Below are 25,957 nucleotides of genomic sequence, written 5' to 3'. Positions count from 1 at the left end.
CTATGACCTAAATTGAATAAATTTTTTTTTCACCGAAAATGTCCGGGGTCCGGAAAGTATTACCCGGTCCGTTCCGAAGTTCGGATGGCTCCGTTCCGGTCCGGTCCGGAAAATAATCGTACTTTGAAGGTTCCGGTCCGATCGGACTTCCGACCGGACCGGACCGGACCGGACCGGACTTTTGCCGGACCCTACCCGGTTCGATGTCGAACACTATATTATACATGCAATATCAATTTGATTCGTACTGTTCATTCTTTAGCATAGCTAGCAGAGTCTGATGCTAGTTTATGTGAAATTGTGAAAACGCTAGATTTTATAATTTTTAAATCGACGCTCAATGATGACCAAACTGTAGGGTTATTCGAGTTGTTAACAGATCTTCTTTCTCAACTGCTCGAATAATACGTAATTTTTGCTTTAAAGCCAATGAAATAGGTATTTCACAGTTCATTTTTCTCGAAATTATGACACAAATAATTCGTAACAGATATGGCACTTGGTTGCCTAAGAAAATTGATCAAATAAATTGAGTTCATAAAACAATACAAATGCCAGGACACAGGGCACAAGTGAAAATGATGCTTCGAATACCTTTTCTGCAACTGGAAGTAAATTATTCTTGATTAAAAATTTTTTTTAAAAGCGTGATAAAAACGAAAAAAAAACCGTGAGAAAATCGAGCGTGAATTTGGCGAGTAGTGATTAAAACGACTGTTGATAAAAGCGAAAAAGCACTGTATTGCCTTTTGCTTGTGTAGTATTATAAGCACTTTGAAAGTTTTTATTAAGGGAAGCTTATTCTATAAATAGGAAAGCTGTTCTAGAAACCCAAAAATATTATTTTGTACAGTTATGATAATGAAAATAACTAAAAAAAAAACTAAATACCAGAAGATATGAATATTTCTAGAACTAAATACCAGAAGATATGAATATTTATAGAAACGAGATAATTCCCAAATGCGTGGTCCAGATGTGGAACTCGAATACGAGGTCCAAACATTTTTCAACTGTTTAGTTCGATGTAGGCGGAAACGGAAGGGCATAGATGGGGGCATGGATGGGTTTCGGGAAAAATTATTAACCTTTTACAACTTGTTCTCAAAATTTACCTAAACGTTTATCTGATCTGACATTTACAACAAGTAAGTGTGAGTTACATGCAAGCTAAAAACGCTTGTGACACTAACTATGATTCGACAACCCATTATTGGATCTTCATGTTAAAATACGCATGTTATAATTCTTCCTGAAATGCAATACCTCCAATGCTGACGCAGTCCAATTTCAAATGCCTATTTTACCATTCCCCGCACCCAGCGGAATTTTAAAACAAACAGTCTGCGTATTTTGGTCATTTTTACGTTGCAATAATCTCATTCTACTTCATCTGCCATTCATCACACGGTGATATACAAACACACATGAGCGCGCTGCGCAAAGAAAAACACCGACTCTGACGAATCCGATCGACGGGTGCCGCTTCCACCATCCAACGCGCACCGTCTGCTGTTCAGCTTGCAGATGTCGCCCGCCGCCACCCAGAAAACATCGACAACAAGTCGGAGACTGACTGTAAGACAAGACATGCGAAATCCCGTAAAATGTTGCGCACAGCGATCCAATTCAACCGGTCGGAATGATTGCGCACCGCAGGAATCTAAAAATATACCCCATTTCCACATCGGGAAGGAAAATTTATTGAGGCATATTTCTTGACTCACTCAAACAAACGTAACGCTCCCATACTCCCGTGCCAGTAGTGAATTATTTCAAAAGTGCGGCAAAATTGGGACTGAAAGGTACGAATGGTTCCCATCCGAAGAACGTAATTTAAAAGGTGAGCAAGCAGATCTGTTTAAATGCGTTCTCAATTTTCCGATTTTCTCAAGATTTCTCCTCTCGCGCTCTTGATCGTTCATCACGCACGATACATCGCCGGCCACCATGGTTGAACATGACGAGCAGCTTGTTGTTCTTCAGAAGGGTTCCATTTTCCTCTCGGTTGGACCCTGTAGCCGCGTATGATTTCATCGGTCAGTCTAGAGATTTTCCCAATTTTTCACCGTCAGTTCGTAGGTGTCTTCGAGCAAAGTACGACCGATCCGTCGCGAACGTGCCAAGATTTTCCGAGACCGACGACGGCACCACCACCGCGCATCAAGTGGTTTCACGTCGCACCCAACCCCGCATGCGTCAGTGTACAGAAGAAAAGAATTTCAGGAAGGAATTTGCGCTAAAGTGAGCTGTCGTACCGAGGCGGTGCGCGTTCGTGTGCATGCGTGTATGTGTACGTGCGAGTGGATTACGAGACCGTGATCGGCGATTGAGGAATTTTCTCAGCAACCGGCCCGCAAAGAGGTAGTCGATTTTCGTGCGGAAAACATTTTTTAACTTTAAAGGAAAAACAATTAAGTGTTACGTCCTGAGTGGTGCCGTTATCAAGTGAAAAAAGTTTATCAAAATGTCGGATCTGGAGGAAATTGGTGATATGAGTAGTTTCGATGCCTGGTTAGAGAAGGATTTTCTGAGTAAGATTAGCCGCTTGGAGACGGAATGCGAGGATGCACGGGAAAAGATAAAAACCCTGGATAAGGATTTGAAGAAAAAGACAATTGAGAACGATATTCTGAGGGCCAAGGTTGGCAAGTTGGAAACTGTCCCCTCCAACAATGCAGCATCGACGGAGAAGATTGAAGGTTTGGAGAAGGAATTGAAGCGGAAAACGATGGAGTTGGATATTCTACGGTCTAAACTATCGAACGCTGAGACCAAACCGGAAGCATCGCAGGATTTAGCCGAACGAGTTAAACAATTGGAGAGGGAGCTGAAAAAACGAATTATCGAGAATGGAATTCTGCGGGGAAAATTAACCGAAATTGACTCTGAACCGGCTACGCCCGAAGCACAAGAGAAAATTGACGACTTGGTGAGAAACCTGCAGAGAACTGAAAGTGTGGTCCTGAAGGAAAAGGTTAAGGAATACGAAGGAGATCACGAAGCATCTGAGCGCACCGGGGAACTCGAACGGGAGCTGAAGAATAAGAATATCGAAAGTGACATTCTCCGGTCTAAGTTGAGGCAATTTGAAAGTACTCCCGGAACTAGTCAGGAATCTAGCGATAAAATCAGGGATTTGGAGAAACTAGTGCGAAAATATCAAATAGAAGCTGACATTCTAAGAGCAAAAGTATCGTCAATGGAAAGTGACGCCGCTCACAAAGATGAGGAAGATTCCACGGAGAGAATTGAAGAACTGGAGAAAGGCCTCCAGAAGAGCACTACCGAAGGCAACATGCTACGGACCAAAATGCGAATGTTTGAGAGTGAATCCACGGCGGCCCATGATTCCAGCAGCGAACAAATCGATGAGCTGAAAAGGGGGTTGAAGAAAAGTACCACCGAAAGTCAAATTCTTCGTTCCAAATTGTCCGAGCTGGAAAATAAACAAAGCGCCAGTGGTGCCAGTACATACAAAATCGAGCAGTTGGAGCAAGAGTTAAAGAAGAAAAATATCGAAAATGACATTCTCAGATCCAAGGTGGACCAGCTGGAAAGAGTACCCCTGGCTGACAGTCCTGCCAACGCGAAAGTTGAGGAACTACAGAAAGAGGTTCGCAAGTTGAAAATCGAAAACGACATTCTCCGCTCGAAACTGAACCAAGCAGAAGAAGAACCATCCGAGTCACAAGAATCCAGCGATCGGATAAGCGAGCTAGAGAATGAATTGAAAAAGCGTACGATTGAAAGCGACATACTGAGGGCAAAGGTGACCCAGCTGGAGTGTGATCTTTCTCCGACTAAAAACTCCAACGAACGCATCGAGGATCTTGAGAGCGAATTAAAGAAAAAGACAATCGAAAATAACATTCTCAAGTCGAAAGTCACTCAACTGGAGGGAGAGGTTATTACCCAGCAAACCTGCGGCAAGAAAGGAGATTCCACTGAAATCCGAAAGCTCAAGGAAAAGCACGAGGAAGTACTCACTAAAGCAAAGGAACTGCTCTTCGAGCGAACCAAAACAGTGAAAACACAGGATATGCAAATCAAGGCACTGCACAATCAGATCGAAAACATCAAGGAAGTCGTCGCCGTCACTAAGGATATGCTGAACATTCGAAACATGGAACACGAACAACTCCAGACGCGCTTCGAGAACATCGACAGCAAAATGAAGGCCGAGCGGGAGAGGCAGACGTTGCTCGAGAAGAAGCTGGCTGCCTCCCAGAAACTGTACAACGACTTGCGGGAGGAGTACACGAAACAGGTGGAGCTGTTCAAGGTTAGTGTGCACTACGCTGTGCCATCGATCGTGATTTATGTGTGTGCGTGAGTGTATTTTCCATTGATCTGCATGCTAATGGTGGTAGTCCGCAAACGCGTTGCATATTTCATTCTAGCACCTTCCCGGTTCTTTTCGGCTCGCGGTTCGTTCGATAAATTTTCTTTTGATTTTCCAGCGATGCGAGGGGGCGTTCGGGACTGTCTTCTGAGATGAAAATAAATTGCGTTTCATGTGGTGAATTAGCGCGAATGCCCACCTTTCGACGCGATTTGCTGCGGTGGTCTAATTGCTGGCGATGAGTGTAATATAATTTTTTTCCACGAATAATATATTTCTGATTTTAAAAGTCGAATATCGAAAGTATCAATGTTTACCTGAGTTGATCCTTGTTTTCTGTTAATTAATTTATAATTAATTATTTTATAATGATTAAACATGTGGTTCAAAGGTTATTAGAAGAAAACTTTAAATCACGTTTTGAATAGAAACATATTCTAAACACTGCATAAGCTCACTCACTTTTACCAAAAAGGGTTGGACCAATTTTTTACAAACTTAGTCTCAAACAAATGGTCTAGTTGTCGCATAACAAGCAATTTAATTACAGTGTAATTGCTAGAACTTTATCCTGGTACGTTATGTAACATATATTGAGAAAAACACAAAATTTCAAAATTTCAAAATTTCAAAAACTACACAACCGATCTGAACATAGCTGAAATCAAATGAACGGGCTGGCTGTCTCCAAAAACCCCTTACCAATGAATTTTAAAAATGATTAAACATGTGGCACAAGCGTTATTAACAAAAACGTTTCCGGAGACTTTTCAAAATCACCCGTTTCCCAAAAATGGCTGGACTGATTTCAACAGTCTTAGGGTCAAATGATAGGTTAAGTTTCTGATTTCTGGCCCTCGGTATACCGCTTCCGCAACACTGAAATTGGATGATATTTCGTCACTTTAGGCTGTTTTTTAGAAACTGAATGTCACCATCCTCGCTATCGAAAAACCCTGATTAGGCTATATTTGACCATTTTAGGATGTATTCCGGCAACCAGAAATAGTCATCTTATTGCGTTAACTATTGCAATCTTCAACATACTCGTTCGGAGCAAGACCAAAACGAGAAAGTCTAGAAAAACTCTTGAAGATATTTTCAGAACCAAAACGAACCGTTGTATAGATCCAACCAATGCCAAAGAAAGTCAACATTATGAATAAATTGTTGCTTTGAGGAGTTTTATGGAACCATTTCAAGTGCATTTAAAAGGGGTTTTCAGCTGTAGCATAATATCAATTAAATGCATCACCGCGCCAAATTTAAATCAAGAATATGGCTTTGAAATGAAATGTCGAATAAATCACAAAAACCGCGAAAAGACAGCGTGAACCCTGTAATCCGCAGAAAATAAATTCACTTCTGATTTTTCCCATCATGTCAACCTAATACTTTCGAAAGAGACTGAAGAGCAATTTAATTTCCAGTTTTAGTAAAGTATGGAATGTATGTAACTTTCGAGGATGCAAAGAATCAACAAGGAGAGACGGTTTGAGTTAGACTTAGAAAAAAAATTCTCATTCATACGGGCAGTGTGTCGAACAGTTAACTTTTTTTCATGACATCGCATCGAAAACTATTGTTGGGTCTCTTGCAGACTGCGACAGCAGTGTTCAACTGTAAGCTCCTCTATTTGATAGTATCGTGTGACTAGAAGCCAACACGGTGGTGAACTACGGTTAACGATTCTCTTTTGTGCCGATCAATCGTATTCTGCGAATGACTATAATTAGCAATAACGCGACAGTTTAGCCCGATAATAAGATGGAAAATAAATTAATTTTTATGTACTGCCGAAAAATATCATCAATCGTGTGAACCACAAAATTTGAATCTAAATAACTGTGTCGCTAATTTAGACCTAAACTGGTTGTAACTTGAAACACGAATGCTTGTGGAAGCTTCATCCGTGATGCACTTATCAAGCATCTCCTCGCGGATAGAAATATTCTTTTGCCTTGATAATATCCTTCCAACTCTTATTACTCGTGTATAATTGGACCAAACTACACATAGCATATCGAAGATCAATCTTTTCTTTAATTAAATTAAATAGCTTCACAGTTAAAATGTTTAAGTATAGTATTATATATCAAATCCTACACTGAAAAAAAACGCAATTTAAACACAAAACATCTATTTAAAAAACCTAAATTAATCTACCTAGCGGTCAGACTCAGCCTTTCTCATTCAAACTTATTATTTGTAAAAATAGATTTACATGAATGCTTAAATCCAAAAAGGTATATTCATTCTTTGGGTTCTAAAATATTGATAATGTAATTAAAGTATATAATATGAAATTTGACGTAATGTTAGTGTTTCAGAAATAGCGAAATATAAGAAATGACTCTTAATTTCGAACAATACAATCACGAGCGATACCGGTAACATTCAAATAGTACGATACCACATTTAAATCATGTTGAGGCCACATATATCGATCAAAGCAGCTATAGTGTTGAAAAGTCTTTGAATTTCTTTTCTTTACAAAACTTTTGAACAGTATATCATATTTTTATGAAGTTTGTTATTTGTAAGTTTGAGAGATGACTAGTTTGTATGACACTAGTTATGTTCAAATAAGTCGTGTAATACTTGAGATATTAGACTTTCGTTGTTTTACAAATTAAAACATAACGGTTGCTTAAGTTGGATTACAATCAAATGAAGAGGGAACGTATGGGGGAGCCAAACTTTGAAACCACGTGTTCAATGATAATTCATCAATTAACCCTTAACTATCCCGTTTATTCGATATCAATATTGTTAAAATCTGTTGTAAAGTTTCCAAGATAATGAAGTTTAGTGATTTTCACATTTCGATACATTACAGACGAAGTTACATTCCGATTACAGCAAAATTCAATAGGGTGTTATGAGGCAGCTAGACCTTTCATTTGATACTAATTCTACGGAAATCGGGTCAACCATCTCTGAGAAAAGTGAGTGAGCCCAAGTAGTCATCAGAATATGTTTCTTTTATAGCTGGATTTCACATTTTTTAACATAACAGGAAAAGTAATAATCCGATCGCAAAAAAAATCATTAGGGTCTTATGGGACAACAAGACTTTCCACATGACACTGATTTTATGAAAATCGGTTCAGCCATCTCTGAGAAACATGAGTGAGATTAAACAGTCTCCAGAACACGTTTCTTTCTGTGACTTCTGAACCATATGTTCAATCTTCATAAAATTCAAAAGTTGAGGGTTTTCAGGTAGCCCGTTCATTTGAAACCAATTTTGTTCAAATCGGTTGTGTAGTTTCTGAGATATTGATGTTTCGTGATTTTTACATTTTTATACATAACCTCTTAACTAGAAATCAGATTACAATAAAATTCAATAGGGTCTTATAGGGCAACTAGACCTTCCATTTGCAATTAATTTCATTGAAATCGATTCGAACATCTCTGAGAAAATCGAGTGAGATTGAGAGAGCGTTACACACAAACACACACACATGCAGAAAATGCTCAGCTCGTCGAACTGAGTCGAGTGGTATACGACATTCGGCCCTTTTGAGCACTTTTATACCTTTAGTTTTGCAGTGATTGCTATATCTTTCTAGGAGAAATGCCAAAAGTGAAATGATAGAAATGACTTTTAATTTCAACTTCAATCCCGAGCAAGGCCGAAAATATTGAAATAGTACAATATTAAATGTAAATGATGTTGAGGCCACATATTTTGATCGTAGCTATAGTTTTAAACAGTCTGCGAGTTTCGTTTCTTTCTATAACTTTCAAACCACATGTTTAAACATTATGAAATTCATTGTTTAAGGGTTTGAAAGCCCATTTATTTGAATCCAACTATGTTCATAGCTTCTGAGATATAAGAGCGTTTTTCACATTCTGACGCAGCGCTGAAACTAAAAATTTGATTACAATGAAATTCAATCGCAACCTAAGCGACAAATAGACCCTTCGTTTAACACCAAGATAGAAAGAATCGGTCAGACTATCTCTGAGAAAAGTGAGTGCGAAAGAAAGGTGCACATACACACGTACACACCCACACACAAACATATACACCTATACATGCATATATGCAGAAAATGCTCGATTCGTCGAACTGAGTTGAGTAGTATATGACATTCGGCCATTTCAATCATTTTTCTACCTTTTAATTAGCCAGTGATCGTTAGGAGAAAGTCAATATGTTTACTTTCATTATGTGATTTCACATTTTTATGAACAACGGACACAGTTACAATCCGATTGCAATGAAATTCAATAACAACCTATGGGGCAACTAGACCTTTCATTTGACACTAATTTTGTGAAAATCGGTTCAGCCATCACTGAGAAAAATGAGTGAGTTTGAACAACCTCAGGATAACTTTTCTTTACATAACTTCTGAACCATATGTTCAATCATAACGAAATTCAAAAGTTAAAGGTTCTGGGGACAGCCCAATCATTTGAAACCAGTTTTATTGAAATCGGTTGTGAGGTTTCTGAGATATTGATGTTTCGTGATTTTTACATTTTGATACATAACCTCTAAACTAAAAATCCGATTACAATGAAATTCAATAGCAACTAGACCTTTCATTTGCAATTAATTTTATGAAAATCGGTTCAGCCATCTCTGAGAAAAGTGAGTGAGAAGAAAAAGTTGCACATACACACACACACATACACACACACACACACATACATACATACATACAAAAAATGCTCAGTTCGTCGAAAGAAGTCGAGTGCTATATGACATTCGGCCATTGGGACCACTTTTATACCTTCGGTTTTTCCAGTGATTGCTATACCTTTCTAGGAGAAAGGCAAAAAAGGTCATCTAACTTAAAGAACACTTTTTGTAGAATTTACCGTTTATTTATATTTCAATAATGATTTACGAAAAATCGACAAAAAAGGTTTCACCCTTTTCAGAAGACAGTCTAGACTAATTTTGGAAAAAGTGAGTATGCAGAGATGCTTTATTAGGTGATGTCTTCACAACCAAAAAGTTTCAACCAATTCGGAGAGGGTGCTGCCAACCGTGGCACACTGTTTCCAAAGCTGCAAAAACGTGATCGAAATTATTTTGACCCGAAATCATTGATTTTGGAACCGTAACTTCTTCAGCAGAGTTGTTTAATTTATTATTCTCCATGTTATAGAAGTTACAATTCCACGAATAATCCACTCAACAGTGAGAAACGAGTGTTATTGTTCTTATTTTAGAATATACAAATCCACTTTGTTCAGCAAAGTTGTAGCGAATTTTAAAAGAAAAACTTTGTTGAAGACATCATACTTCTATCTATCTATTTAAATGGACTTTTGTGGAGTTTTTTATAGATTGCTATTAAAAATCTTTTTTCGCTATTCAACTTTTTATAGTGATTTTCTACAACTTTCGAATGTTCTACAAAATTAATTGCTACAACAAAACAAACAATATCTCCAAAGGAAGTTTATTTTTATCTCACATATATTTTTGGTTGTTGACGATTTTCACTAGAATAATGCGCTAATTTACACTAATTACTCTTAACCAAAAAAAGGATATTGGAGTAATAGTGTCTTCAGTAAAGTTGTTCTATCAATTATTCTCCATTTAGAATAGAATTAGAAGTAGAAGTTAGAATTTTGTGAGCAATCTGCCTAAAAGTTAGAAATGAGTTTTATTTTTCTCATTTTTGCATATAAAAATCCACTTTGCTGAGTAAAGGTTTGGCACATTTTGTAAGAAACAACTTTGTCGAAGACACTATACTTGTATCTGGTCATTCAAATGAACTATTGTGAAGTTTTCTCTAGAATGCCCCTAAAATAATTTTTTTAATATTACTTTTTATAGTGATTTTCTAAAAATTTTCAATGTTCTACGAAATTGTTAAGCACAATAAAACACATTAGTTCACCGAAGAAAGACTATTTTTATCTCTCAAGTTTATTTAGTAATTGAAGATTTTTATTAAAACAATGCACTTATTTATTTACAAATATCTGCACAAGAGACAGCGAGAGACTAGTATCTATATCTGGACTAAATGACGTTTTTCTTATGCTTCAATATAGAAAAGGTTTAATCTGCAGATATTTGCAGATTTTAAAGATATCTGTTGGTAAATTAGTGCATTGTTTCAATAAAAATCGTCAATAGCCGATGAAATATGAGAGATAAAAATAAAATTTCTTGAATGAAATTGTGTGTTTTGTGTTAGTAAACAATAATTTAAAACATCGGAAAATTGTAGAAAATCACCACTAAATGTTATATTAAAAACCTAAATTAATCCACCTAGCGGTCAGACCCAGACTTTCTCATTAAAACCTTTATTTGTAAAAATAGATTTACAAGAACGCATCAATCCAAAAAATGTATTTTCACTCTTTAGGTTCTAAAATATTGAACATATGATAGTTAGAGACCCCTTCTTCTTCTGGAAGGGTGGGGTCCCATACAAATGAAACCTAAATTTCTCCGCAAATCAAGAACAAACCAAGCAAATGAGGAATAGAAGGGTTCCATACAAATGAAACACAAATTTCTGCACATCTCGCGAACTAATCAACTAAATGGAACCATATTTGGCAGGTGAATGTTTTTAGTGGTAACAAATATGTTCCATAATCGACCTCAAGCAACATTTCGGATTGTAAGATGGCAACTTCCGGTTTCTGGAAAACAGCCAATATCCACCCAATATAATAATATCCGGATCTAGAATGATACACAGGAGCTAAAATCGACCACAGATACCATTTTGAATTCTAAGATTGCGACTTCTGGTTTCTGAAAAACAGCTGAAAATGACCAAATACCACCCAATATGAGTGTTTCTTTAACCAGTATGACGTTCAAAATCCAGATATTGTCTCCAAATGCCATTATGATATCCAAAATGGTGACTTCCGGTTTGGAAAAACAGCGGCAAACGACCAAATACCACCCAATATGGGTATATCCGGAATCGTAATGATGCACTGGAGCCACAAATCGACTTCAGACAACATTTTGAATTGTAAAATGGCAACTTCCGGTTTCTGGAAAATAGCCTGAAACGAACGATTCCCATTAAATATGAGTACCTCCAGAACCAATCAGATGCACAGAAGCTAAAAATTGATCACAGACACAATCTTGAATTTTAAGATGGTGACTTCCAGTGTCTAGCATACAGCCGAAAATGACCAAGTAGCATTCATTATGAATGTTTTCGGAACCAGAATTACGCCCAGATGACAGAGATTGATTTCACAGGCAATTTTAAAGTCCAAAATGGCGACTTTCGGTTTCTGAAAAACAGCCCAAAGTGACCAAATACCACCCAATATTAGTAACTCCAGAGCCAGAATGTTGCAAGAAGCTAAAAATTGACCTCAGACACCATTAAGAATTTAAGGATGGCAACTTATGGTTTCTGGAAAACAGCCAAAAAGGGCCGATCTCCGTCTAACATGAGTATCTCCGGATCAGGAATGATACACAGCAGCTGAAATCGACTACAGACCCCATTTTGGATTCTAAGTTGGCGGTTCCTGGGAAACAGCCGAAAATGATCGCATAACACCCAATATGGGTATTTTTTCATCCATAATGAATCTCATAGGCCAGAAATTATCTTAAATACCATTTTGTAATCCAAGATGGCGACTTCCGGTTTGTGAAAAACAGCCCAAAATAACCAAATACTATCCAATATGAGTATCTCTGGAAGTAGAATGATGCAATGAGCTAACAATCGACCTCAGGCACCATTTTGAATTGCTAAATGGCAACTTCTAGGAAACAGTCGAAAATGACCGAATAATACTCAACATGGATATTTCCGTAATCGAGATGATGCATAGAAACCAAACATTCACCCTGGACACCATTTTGAATTTAAAGACGACCACTTTTAGTTTCTGGAAAACAACCAAAATAACTAGATACCTTCCAATATGGGTATTTCCGGTGACAGATTGATGCCAGAAAGTCTGCTGAAAATGACCGAATACCACTCAATATGAATATATTCAGAATTAAGGCGATGTACAGAAGCCAAAAGTCGAGGATGTTGTTATTTCGATAAAACCAATCATTGCAAACGATTTGTCTTTTGACTTTGATCATATCCTATGGCCGATTCGTCGTGCATTTGCAGACTTTAAACACATCGCAACGAATCGATGAATTCGGAACGTTCAAATAGTACGATACCACATTTAGATTATGTTGAGGCCACATATATCGATCAAAGCAAGTATAGTTTTAAATAGTCTTTGAATTTCTTTTCTTTCCATAACTTTTGAGCCACATATCAAATTGTTATGAAGTTTGTGATTTGTGAGTTTGAGAGATGACTCGTTCGTATGACACTAGTTATGTTCAAATAAGTCATGTAATCTTTGAGATAATAGACTTTCGTTGTTTTATTAACAATTTAATACATAACGGTGGCTTAATTTCGATTATAATCAAATAAAATGGGAACGTATAGGGCAGCCAAACTTTTAAACCAAGTGTTCATTCAGATTTCATCAGTTAACCCTTAACTAGCCCACTCATCTGATAATAATATTGATCAAGTCGGTTGTGTAGTTTCTGAGATTATGAAGTTTCGTAATTTTCACATTTCGGTACATTACAGACGAAGTTACAGTCCGATTACAGTAAAATTCAATAGGGTCTTATGAGGCATCTAGACTTATTAATTGACACTAATTTTGTGGAAATCGGGTAAGTCATCTCTGAGAAAGGTGAGTGAGTCCAAGGAGTCTTCGGAATATGTTCCTTTTCATAGCTGGTTTTCACATTTTTAAACATAACAGGCAAAGTAATAGTCCGATTGCAAAACAAATCAATAGGGTCTTATGGGGCAACTAGACCTCCCGTTTGACCTTAATTTTATGAAAATCGGTTCAGCCATCTCTGAGAAACATGAGTGAGATTAAACAGTCTTCAAAACACGTTTCTTTCCATAATTTTTGAACCATATGTTTAATCTTCATAAAATTAAAAAGTTAAGGGTTTTTCAGGTAACCTGTTTTCTTGAAATCAATTTTGTTCAAATCGGTTGTGTAGTTTTCGAGATAATGATGTTTAATGATTTTTACATTTTGATACATAACCTCTAAACTAAAAATCCTATTACAATGAAATTTAATAGGGACTTATGGGACAACAAGACCTTCCAATTGCAATTAATTTCATGAAAATCGGTCCAGTCATCTCTGAGAAAAGTGAATGAGAATAAAAATCTGCACATACACACACACACACATACAGAAAATGCTCAGCTCGTCGAGCTGAGTCGAGTGATATATGCCATTCGGCCCTTTGGAGCACTTTTTTATCTTCGGTTTTGCAAGTGATTGCTATACCTTTCTAGGAGAAAGGCAAAAAGGATTTTAGTGGCCATCTGTAGAAACCTCCTCAAAAGTCCATTAAAAAAGGCAGATAGAAGTATGGTACCTTTGAGAAAGTTGTTTCTTATAAAATATGCAATAATTTTGCCGAACAAAATGTATTTTTATATGCAAAAATGAAAAAAATAAAATTCGCTTCTAACTGTTAAGTGGATTAATCGCAAAATTGCCACTTCTATAAAATGGATAATAATTAATGGATCAACTTTCTTGGAGGCACTATGGCTCTAAAATCTAGTTATTTGGGTCAAAATAATTTCGATCACGTTTTTGCAGCTTTGGAAACAGTGTGCGCGGGTTCATTTGGCGCGAAATCCGTCTACTGGCGTGTGAATTCTGTAGCGTACCAGTACATTTCCCCAGCCTGAACGGGACACGAATCCGTAATTTCCGTATCCCGTCTGGATGAGGGAAAAAATTTCCTAAGTCTGAGTCGCACCTTCTATCCTTGTTCATTTTTCGCATTCCGAAAAGTTACATACATTGCCTACTTTACTACAACTTAGAACGTAAGTCGTAAGACTAAAAATTTAGTTAGCTCATGAAGTTATTCCCAACTGCAAATCAAGATGAAAATTAAGAAAACTAAAAAGGTCAGGTAAAATTGATGAATATTCGTCAATTATGTTATGGAAACAGAATCGATACTTCTTATTAACGAGACAAAAGACCATTGAAAAGTTGTTTCACTAACAATACAAAAAAAATTAAAAAAATGGATTGTTCTTAACGCAATACAATATCATATATTATGCATTTACTATTATTATACTGAAACAGGTTATTTATTCTATTCTTCTTTGATTCCCTGTTTTACGTTGTTCTTTCCAAGTAACAATTTCAATGCATCTTCATCTTAAACAAAAATTATTCTAGTTTTATCAGAGCAGTCCAGAAGCACAACTGATTTAAGTGTGGATTTTAACACTACTGTTTGGATTCAAGGAGCAATTAATCCCAATAAAGCTTTGAAGATATTTTGTAGGATCTACCGTTAAATCTATAATTTTTGAAATCATATTAGACTTACAAGAGAACTTATCTAGGCAGCCAAGCATATTAAAATTCTAATCCTATAAAAATCATTAAAACTTTATACTTAATTCTAACAAAAATAATTGTTTCTTTCGTTAAAACCGTTAAGGATTGAAAAATGATATTTTAAAATAATCATCTATCTCCGTATCAGATTTATTTTCCATCTTGTTTAGCTCTTCACAGACCTCTTCGTACGTTTGCAACTGTCTTTTTTTAATGCAGTTGATTCGTTGCCAATTATCAGCGGGTAGGGAATCCTCCTGGAGTGATAACTTTACTACTTTATGTTTTTTCGGCCAATGTAAAATTCCATCCAGTTCCCATCCACTGGGAACGATGCTCAAGCAACTCTCCCCTCCTTCAATCCTCTGCACAATTTTGAATGGCATACTGTAATTGTTAGAAGTTTCGATTAGGTGTAGATAATACAAATAATTTTATAATTCTTACTTTTTGACGAGAAACAAATCCAGTAAACATAAACAGTAAGCAGTTCTGACAACTTTGCGCGACGCTTAAAGGCTTAAAGCAGCGCTGCCAAATCCAAAAGGTTTTTTTCACAAGACTGTTGGTTTAACTGAGAAGAAGGAATGCTTATAAAGGTTATTACAAAAATGTCGTAAATGTTAATCGCCTTTTTGCGATTTTTTAAGTGCAAAGTTCAAACCTAGTATACTTAATGAGAGAAAAGCTACTCCAATTGCACTTAATATGCTGGCGTCCATTAACTAAATAATTTTGGCCTCAAGAAAAATTATTATATAATAAGAAAAACAATGTGGCATCATTTTTTATCAATTCTTTCTACCAAAAACTGATGGCTCACTTATTTGAAAAACTTTTATGGATGTGAATGATAGTTTGTATTGAATATCATCGTAAGACTTCATTCGGTGTTGATAATAATTTTTTGATATCTTTAGTGTTAGCTCTATGGCTTCCTAAAAACATTGAAAGAACAAGTCGCCAAATCTATATTGTCTTTCTCGGCTCTCCTATAGGATTAACCAACAGCTATAAAGCTTGATACATCATTGTTAAGTCAGTACCTTTTAGCATACAGACGGTATCAACAGAGGTTCTACCAACCTCTCGTAGAATGGGCCCTTCTGGTTTTGAGGCATGCTTTATAGAGATTTATTAGTGATTTCAAGAAATTAAGAGCTTATTTTTGGTTTTAGCAGTATGGTTTGAGTAATAGCTTCAGAAATTCGAAATAACTTCAAATGATACTTGGGTTGTTATCAATTAAAACTTTTCAAGTATGGTTATAAGAAGAATTCAAAAATAAATAACAATAAACACTTCTCGCAGATTTAATCTAACGTTCATAACGTGTTCAATCAATGTTGATCAATATTAATAACAATTACCGACTGTCATAAAAATATTAATTATGTCTAAAGTTTTTCAATATTTATTATATACTGTGTGTTTAACGCTCATTATGCTTGGCATTTTACAATTCTCGTATATCTCGTCATATCCTTAATTTTTAGCGTCTTTTAAAAAGCAACCATTTTGAAATTTTCAGCTTCCTTAACATTCTCTTAACTATATTTCTCTTAACTATATTTCTCTTATATTATATATTTATACGTTTTTGGACGTACTTTCGTCCATTGTCCGTATTGCGAAATGTCACTCATTTTCAATGCTTATATAATCTAAAGCATGGGCAGAGGATCAGTGTAGTAGGCAGCATCTCCACGCTGGTGGCCTGTGATCGAATCCCAACAACGGGGTGTTGGTTGTGGGGTGGCGAGATCCAATCACAACCATCCCAACTGGTCTAGATTTAAACTTAACCGACACCCGGAAGATTTTTTGAGGCGTAAAATCGTGGGGATTAAGCCTTCCATCGCATAAGAAAGCCCCTCTGTTATCTAACGGATCGTTAGGGTCCTGGATGAAACTATTCTCCGAATGTCCGAAATAAGTGAAAAAAATATCTGAAGTCTATTATGCAAAGCTTCTTTATGACTATCGAACTGGACAACGCAGCAAGTGATCTATTACAGTACAGTATCACAAAAGCTTTCACTCTAAACTGTCCGTTGACGAAACGGACAGTCTCCCGTAATGTGTCCTGGTGTAACGAAAGTCTAAGCCATCTTCGACGAACATCACGAAAGAATTCGATTTTGTGATGACAATGTGACTCTGCCTGAGGCGTTGACTGCAAAAAACGACGATGAAAGATCATATGAATGGTCTTAGGCAACTGGAAAAGAAATATGGCAGTATGACTATCACTACCGTAGAAACGCTGGAGGTAACTTCTGAACATACACTTTCCTGGCTTGAGAGTGATCTTCGACTCGAAAGAGCTACAGAGCCTCGGAACGCACTACGTCACGTGAATCCACAGTGCTCGCTCATTGACATTTCACGAAAACTGGCCGCTAATCACTTTTAAGCCTATTAAGTCATCAGAACCGGACGGCATTCTACTAATCTTCTTGCAAAAATCGGATTAGTTCATCATATCCGCGCTCATCAGCCTTTTTTGAGCCATTTTTACTCTGAGACACATCGCGGTCAGCCGGCGGAACTTTGAAAATAGGCGGGTGCCGGGGAAAATAGGCACAACATTGTCCAGAGATTTCAGACCTCCGATCAGATCAGATTCCTGACGTCAACTTTTCTCAAGTTGATGGAAGAAATTACGGTTAACTACTTCCGCAGCGAATCTCTAGTGGACTTAATCAATATGCTCATCAGCATGGTGAGTCTATTAAAACCGCTCTGCATTGCCTAGTGAAAAAGATTGAGAAGTTTTGTCACAGGGTGACAAAAAAGTCCGGTCACACAGGAAAATCTCAATATTTCAAAGAATAAGCAGAAAATATGAATCTGGCTTTCATAGCTTTATTCAGTAACTCATAAAAATACTTCACAGACGATATCTCGGAATTACACCACCTTTCTCTGATCGCTCAGACGTCTCGGAAAGTCGTCGCAAGCGGCGCGCACGTGCTCCATCGGCATCTCGTCCCAGATTTTCGTGATAACTCGCTTGAATTGCTCCAAATTTGTTATTTTATGGTCGTTCAGTTTCAACATTATGTATCCCAACACGAAATAATCCAGTGGATTCAGATCCGGAGACGACGGAGGCCATTCATTCTTCGAAATGAAATTGGTCAAGTTTTCCTCACACCACGCCTGAACAACCTTTGCGGTGTGGAATGGGGTGCCATCTTGCTGGAAGCTGTAGTAATCGTCTTCAAACAATAGTTCAGCTTAAAGCAGAACATTTTTATTCAAAACCGTGTCCAGGTAGTAGTTGATTTTGACCCCTTTATCGATAAAAATAAGAGGCAGTTTACCTCTCTTGCAAATGGCTCCCCAAACCATCACTGACGTCTGGAACCGGGAAACGTTCAGCTTGTCGCAGGAGCTTGCTGGAGGCTCACACTCCAAACTCGATCATTTTGGCGATTGACTGTTTGCTCCAAAACGAACAGCTTCTCGTCCGAAAAAATAATCTCATCATCTGCGTGCCAACCGAGCAACTCCCGCGACCGTTGGTACCTCTTGTCCTTTGTAGCTTTGGTAACCCCATGAACCACCGGTTTTTTGTACGGTTAAGTTTTAAATCCTTGAGCAGAAGCAGGCGGATTGATTCTCGTTTTTTTTTAAGGTTCCTGGCCAGCTTCCGTGCAGATTGGGCGGGATTCCGGTGAATCCGGTCTCGTATAATCTTTTTCAGCCTTGGTGTTCTCACAGACCTTGGTCGTCCAGATCGTGCCTTGTCCTCGGTGCATCCGGTCTCTAGGTACCGATTTATGGTCCGGTATACGAATTTCCGGTTGATTCCGTGCAGTTTTAGGTGTTTGAATATGTGTCCGGGTTTGTACCCTTTCACATATTCAGCGATAACAGCTGCTCTTAACTTTGCCATGGCTCACAACTCAATGTAAACAAACTGCACAGAAACGAAACTCTGCCACTTTGGGCAGCAAAGTTAACCCTTTCATTTGACATATAGATGGCACCAGAGAGATGCAACGTGTAGGCTACAGGCGACCCCAAAAAAGTGTGACCGGACTTTTTTGTCACCGTGTATAAAAAGACAGTGGTCTGCGCTTTTCCTGATATTGAGAGAACTCTCGGTAACACGTCCTTTGCATCAGTTTACACGGCTCTACAAAGTAAAGGAGTGGACATTACTGCAATGTGCTGAATCTTAGCAATTCTAACGGAAACCGATAATTATTTCTTTTGATTTCTTGAATCACTCTGCTAAGACACTCAGTATAGATTTTCCGAATTTGATTGGGAGATGCGTTTATCACAGTAGAGGCAGTGTAAGAGCGTCCTCAAGGAGGAGCTATCTCTTTACTGTTATGGTCACTAGTGGAAGATGTTCTCGTTTGCAAATTATCGTAGGTTGGCTATGAAGTCATTGCGTTCTTTATTGTTTTGGGAAAACGCGCTGCAACTTTATCTAGTCGTATCCAAAGGGCTTAAAAGGATTTCTGAATAACTGGAAACTCTTCCGGTCAATATTCATATTTTTCTCTAATCCTCGTTTTATTTACCTCATATTGCATCAATCAGAATATCCGTTTATCTAAATAGATCAAATGTCTCTTGTCGCAGTGATGAGTCTACACAGAGGAAAAAAATCAGAATATCCAAAGTCGAAACAGTTCCAGAGACAATAGCAAAATTATGATAAAAATAATAAGCGAATCAGAAAAAAAATTTGGCTTCATTTAATAAAACGCTTCTTCTACTTTGTTTTTTATTAATGGGTGAAATGTCAAAAACTGGGAAACTTGGATTGTTTGAACCTTTATTTACCCAAATTTTCTCAATGGCCTTTTTCACTCATTTTTGCGTAATATAAACGAGTGTCGAATATTTTTAAGTGGTAAAAGCAGCAGTTCTTTTAATGCTAGCGTTCGACTTTTTCCAGTTGCATTTGAAGTTTTAAGTTTTCCAAGACTGTGTTTAATAAATTGGCTAATTTGTAAAGTTGGTTTTGTAAATTGGTTGGAATCCGAAAAATAAAACAAATTGCGGCAGCTAGGATGCGGAATGCAACAGAGTAAAACTGGCTCATTTTTTGACAGATAGACATGTTACTCCAAAGTGAGTAATTGCTCAACTTCTCTACTTGGAGGGCGTCCATTTTAACGGAACAAAGTGATAGTTTACTCAATTCAGAGTCAAATTATTCCAGCGTGTTACTCGAGTTTATGATACATCAGGGTAGCAAATGCTTTTCATGTCAATTTTTTCAGGAACATAATAAAAATAATTTTTCAAATACAAAAATGACTAAGCTGGCAATTTTGTTGCTTGAAATTAATAGTTTAGAATTTATTGAAGAAGGCAAAAAATGACCTAAAGAACGAACTGCGAAGATATGAAAGATCATAGCTTTTTAATCATTCCTGTGAGTTTCGGGGCTTGTCCAGTGACCAGTTAATATGAAGTTTTACAGTAAGCATACTTTTCGGTTCTAGACGCACTTATGAGCTGACTCGTGGCACCAAAATCAAAGGAATAATTGAAAAACTATAATCTTTCATTTCTGTGAGTTTGCCCGTTGATCGTAATACCTCAGAGTGATAAATGTTTTTCGTGTGAAATTTTCTAAAAAACAATAAGAAATTGTCAAAACTAAAATGTATCAATTTATGTCTAAACATTATGTATTTGAAGCCATAATTATGAGAAAATACACTTTTTAACGAAAAATGACACTCATAAGGTGAAACGGGATTGTGGCCTTTTCCTATACAATTTTGAGGTTTCCACTTCGGCTTCCACTAAATAAACGGCACTCAAATCGCTATTTCAGGCATGCAACAGTTGTGAAAACAATTGATCAAAGTTTCATGTACGTAGTCTTCATAAATCAAGAAAAAATTAGATTGCCAAATTCGAATTGATCGCGACCACGTCCCGTTTCACCTTAAGGGAAGAGCACACGCAGTTCGGAGTGGTCCGATTGACTTCAAAGTGAACATATATGAGTAATTCCCAAAAAATTGAGCAAGATCTGAAAAGGACGTATAAACATTTGCCCTGTTTCTGCATGCTCGAGATGGAATGCCCCAAATTCCAAAATACATACACCCTTTGAGAAAATTCATTTTGAGTCTTAAATATATTTTGAATTTTCATTAGAATCAAAAATGGTCGTAAAAAAATTTATGTTTGTCCAGATAAACCTGACTGGAAACACTTCAACACCAATTCTATCGCTCGTTATGAACTATGGTTCATCCTATCGATCGCTCGTTATGAGTAACGCAAAACAAAGCTGTTATCAATAATATTTCATATCTCTTTGCATACGGTTTAGTATGTATATTGTGCTTTGTGTATTGTGCCTAACATGTATATGCCTGCTGTTGATTATATTTTCCGGCTTATATGTTCTATAGTCGCATAGATGTAGTTTTACTTTTTTGCACATTTCTACTTATTATACCATTTCTGATGTAACACCTTTTAATATAATATTTCAATATTTTTTAATATTTATTTTATTATTTTAGAATGTTTAGTGCAACTGTGTATGTAACATAGATTTATTATATCATTAAGACCATACATGTGTCGAATGACTTCAAAAATAAATAATAATTATCCAGCATTCGGTATGCGCAACGTTCATTATACTAATCTTCTATGTGGCAATAAATCGATTGTGCTTGATATTATCCTAAACGATTATTACGTTAAAGTATACATAAAGTCAACTCTCCGAGACGTCAATCATGTCCAATGGCTTTATATCTGTCATTCTGCAACTGACATATTATACACTCAGGTTCAAATAAACGGTTTAGGAAACAATAAACTTAACGTTTGTGTGCAAATAACCTCTTATGCCTAGCTTTCTTGATGCAAATTTAAACTATGCGCAATATTTGCCCAGGTTCGATTTGGTTCGTGCACCTGTATTTGAAGTGTCGCTCAAACTACATAACTCATTTTCAGGGACATGCTTTCAACTCTCAGCTTACCTAATGTTGACAATACTAACTCACTCTACAGATTCCGCTAAAATTAGCTCTTCAATGCGAAAAAGTGTGCCTGAGTTACGTGTTATTTACATTGCTGTCTTTTATTTCTGTTTTCAGTCCTGCAAGTACCATTTTTAGAAAAATTGATTACGTTCCATCATGAAGAGATGATTGAGTGAAGCTTTGAATCGCAAATTACTAGGGTATAAATTTCCAACCAAATTGAACACTAATTCATCTATGCTAATTATTTCATCGTAGCACTGCTGCAGCTATCATGTAGAGTATATTTTAAACTTCAGCAATCTCAATTGACGATTGATATTGGCATTGTATACTATTGTATACATTGTATCCCAAATTACCAGAAAATATTCTTGATACGCTACGAACAAAAACCTACTTGCGAAACACGACGCATGTTCTCGTTTCTTCAATTTATTCTCGCAATTGAACAAGTTCTAAAGTTACTGATTATGTGCGCTCTACTGTTCACCAGCAAACACAGTTTCCCTGTGTGGAGCCCGGGGAGCCCGGGGAGCCCGCTTCGCGTTTGCCAATTAAGTGTTCCCGCTCGTAAGTGCAAATTCCACGTTAACTTTGCCAATTTACCAACGCTCTAAATAGAAGTCCAATCCAAAACAACACCGAAGATTGCTAATTCCCTTGTGCCACAAGCAGCTCTAAATAAAACTCATTCGACAGGTCAAGATTTTCCCCCTTGCATTTTCCACTCGTATTCCAAATTAGAACCTCTGAAATACTCTCGCACAAGTGCAACTTGTTCCCATTGCCCTCGTTCAGGCCGCAAATAGAGCGCTGTTCTTTTCGCTTTTTTCATTTTCATTTTCATTTCATTGCGGTAGCACAACCGAGCGTTCCCTCGTGACTAGTATATTTTTTTCCCCCGAAAATAGGTCATCCTCGCTCTTGCATGCCTCGGAATCATCCAAGCTTTCCACAATGCATTCTCACCCAGATGCCTTTTCCATTCGCTGCGCACCGAATTCAGTGCCGGAATTTATGTGTTTTTTCCTCTACAATGTTCACCTATTCGTTTGAAAATAAAAAAAATGACAAACCAAAACGAAATAACACTGTACTCTATTGCTTTTTTCTCTTTCTCTCGCACTTTCAGAAAGCGGCTCTGCATACTGGTTTAGAGTTTTCCAAACATAAGAAATAGGTCCCACGCGAGCTGGACTGCTAGTGGGCGATTTTGGGGGAAAAAACGGGAAAGCACCCACTAACTCTACATGTATATCTATCTATCTACTCCAACCCATCGTGTGCGGCAGCGCGCTCGTCTGAGCTCAGAGCACTGTGTTTGTGTGTGTATGTGTGTGCATGCGTCCACCAAATGCACATTCATAATTTACGAAATAACCAACCGAGCAAACTAAATATAATTGGGTTTCTCTTCATTTCTCTTCTCCCGGCGGCGTCGTTATAGTGCTTCTTTGTATCGCATTCGTAATCCTTCCGCTCACCTTTTTAATTGCTGTGGTGTTAATTAAAACAAAGCTTACAGGTAATAATACTATGTTTAAAGATTTATTTAGGTTCTCTAACCGTTTTACCAACTAAAACAAACCATTATGTGGATTATGTTGTGTTTGTTTAATAACCTGAGGGCTGCAGAAATGGTTACAGTTTTGACAGTTGGACCCCACCTACGAGAAAGGTATAGATAAAAATTTCTGCAGCCAAAATCCGATCCTCTTCCATGCGAAGAAAACCCAGGTTAGCTTTATTAGCATGTGATTTTCATTCCTATTTCATTCGCTTTCAACCACGAGAAAACGATGATTGTCAATAAAAACTAAAGTATGTTTTTATCGACCAAACAATCACAGTTTTTCCTGATTGATTTCATTCGAAATAGTAATAACAGTCACGCTGATGCAACTAGCATGGGGTCCTTCGCACGCCGTTCCCCGGAACCACTAGCCAGCCAGGTTGATCCCTACTGTATTTGCAATTAAAATAGACTTCCTCTGTTTGTACCTCCGGCAGGACATCCAAAAGAGCTACTGCGAAAAGCTTGAACTCATCAAGAAGGAAGTCGAGCAGGTCCGAAATGGACAGAAGTAATCACCACGAGGACGAACGCCACCCGGATGAGATCCGACCGGGTCATAGTTTCGATTTGAGGGAAAACCGGGACCACCAAAGTGGACCACAGTGCTGCTGTCAGCCGTCGTGAAATTGTTTAGGATGATTAAATTGGGTTTTCCCTATAAATACACAACCTGTATGCAAACAGGCGGAAGTCTTTTTCTAATGCTCTAAGATTAACGTAGGTATGCGCAATAATGAATCAATGTTTGTCAACTATAACATGAGATTGATTTGGGAGGAATTATAGCATATAGGCAAAACGCGCCCGATGAAATTGTTTACTTTTAACTTGAAATTCAATCTCGGCATTATCATTTCAGTATACAACAAAAGAGGAGTAATGCGAGAGTGCTGAAACATTAATATGTTTAACTATGATAATCCTAAATACATAAACAATTTTAATAAAGCATGAAACGAAGAGTTTGAGAAGAGCCAACTTAACTGCTCGATGGGACTAGATTAAATCATACATAAAGTTTATCTGAATGTTATTGAATAAAACGAAGTCAACCCAAAGCAGTCAAAATAATTTATTTCTAGGTCGTAAACAAGGCAGGTAGCTTAAGGTTTAACAACAACGGTGGGGGCTGTTCGAAAAAACAAATTTGGGTCGAGAAATCCTATTCTAACACTATTGAAAAGAGGTAAGAATAAATCCCACGTCCCCCTTCTTTCCCTGGAGTGTCAAGTGTGACAATAATATTATTTTATATTTAATTGAAAGCCAAAACAAGAATCAAGTAGCTGATGTGTGGCGGGTGGCGGATTCCTTATTCTTTGCTGGAAACAGTGGTTTCAAAGCCAAGGGCAATCCACTGCCCAATTACTCAATGATATACGTAGATATACGTTTGCGATTAAGGTGAAAGTGACAATCGCACGAGAAAAGACAGAGGTATGCTTTGCTTCCACCTGCTTGGCAAAAAACGTTGAGAATGAGGAACATTTCTTTGGTCGTAAATTTTATCAACTACTGTAAAAAAATCAACATCCAATTTAAGACAGAGTGGGATATAAATGCTTATCATATACTATGAGGGAGCGGATGTTTTTTATTTTGACTTTCTCAGTCAGTCAGACAAATACGACACAACTAAGTAAGTGACTATGTTAAATTTTGTACTATTGTTACTAACATTCAATATCAATACAGTTTTTCTTGAAAAAGACCACCAAAACGGGCGAAACGTCGGGAAATTAATCTAGATTGCCGTGTACTTCTTTTTCAAAAAAGACTGAGAAAGCAAAAACAAAAAACATCCGCATAATTACTACCAGTCGTTAAAATAACAAATATGAGGGAGTTCTGACATAAACTACATTTCGTCTTATAATATAGAAGAAAATGCGTCAAAATTTATTTCCTTCAAAAAATTGGAAGTTATGAGGAGAATTCACTTCCCTGTATCTGGCGAAGTACGATTATAATCATTAATGCCAATCCTGAAGCTTGTGCATTCTTCACGCTTTCCGGGATTGAATAGGTATTAAATTCTTTTCAATCATTCAACTCTGCTAGAATGAAATGATTATTTGCAGCATTACTCCAGCAGGAAAGAGAAGTGCAAATCGATTGAATTAGCTTCACTTATTCCTAAATCAGATAAATAGGATATTTTCTTTTGCTTGTTGCATAAATTTTTACCTGCTATAGATATTTGTTACGATTCAATATTATATTGGTCAATATAATCATCATGATCGCCCTCTTGGTGCTCAAAGGGCAATGCTTCATCCTGTTTTTTTTTTTTCAATATTTAACTAGGGTATTGAACGTCTTCGACAGCGGTTTTTTTGTTTGGGTTTTACGAAAAACTGCTGCAAACTACTACCAATCGTGTACATCTACATTAACGGCGCTAGAACCGCTGGTTAATGAAATCGAGTTGTCGCTTCAAGCTACCCAAAAAACATTATTTTGACCGCGAGCAAAAAAAAATCAATATCCACATATACAATGCATTTCGTCTCTCACTGTGCTATTTACCACGACCTAAGGACTGCGTTCGATGGAGTGGACCATGGGATACTGCTGTATAAAATGCATAGGCTTGGTGTGACATCGGAATCCGAACGCTGGCTT

General features: G+C 37.3%; 2 protein-coding genes across 13 annotated transcripts in view; one reads left to right on the top strand and one right to left on the bottom strand.

Moving 5' to 3' along the window:
- Positions 1-25,957, bottom strand: part of LOC129725242 (protein O-mannosyl-transferase TMTC1-like) — a 577,063-nt gene that overhangs the window by 254,363 nt on the left and 296,743 nt on the right. The gene's annotated exons all lie outside the window — the stretch shown is intronic.
- LOC129725243 (uncharacterized) lies at positions 1,983-24,390 on the top strand. 4 transcript variants are annotated; one of them, XR_008728037.1, is made up of 3 exons: positions 1,987-4,285; positions 22,889-23,281; positions 23,767-23,905. XR_008728037.1 is itself a non-coding variant. In XM_055680812.1 (2 exons), exons 1-2 carry the CDS (start codon positions 2,468-2,470, stop codon positions 23,954-23,956), a joined length of 2,034 nt encoding a protein of 677 aa, XP_055536787.1. In that variant the 5' UTR covers positions 1,983-2,467; the 3' UTR covers positions 23,957-24,390. The 4 variants fall into 4 exon arrangements, 2 of the variants coding, with proteins under 2 accessions (XP_055536787.1, XP_055536788.1); XR_008728038.1 differs by having other exon boundaries at positions 23,741-23,872; XM_055680812.1 differs by lacking the exon at positions 22,889-23,281 and having other exon boundaries at positions 1,983-4,285; positions 23,741-24,390.

Source organism: Wyeomyia smithii, chromosome 2 (assembly GCF_029784165.1).
Source record: "Wyeomyia smithii strain HCP4-BCI-WySm-NY-G18 chromosome 2, ASM2978416v1, whole genome shotgun sequence".
NCBI lineage: Eukaryota > Metazoa > Arthropoda > Insecta > Diptera > Culicidae > Wyeomyia > Wyeomyia smithii.
The sequence above is the reverse complement of the archived record's forward strand: the minus strand, read 5'-3'. Positions and strand labels throughout refer to the sequence as shown.

What these genes read in the sequence shown, in the direction of transcription:
- LOC129725243 (XM_055680812.1), top strand. Translation starts at nt 2,468, where the DNA reads ATGTCGGATCTGGAGGAAATTGGTGATATGAGTAGTTTCGATGCCTGG. An exon ending in AACAGGTGGAGCTGTTCAAG is followed by an intron (nt 4,286 to 23,740) that starts GTTAGTGTGCAC and finishes CAATTAAAATAG; the next exon opens with ACTTCCTCTGTTTGTACCTC.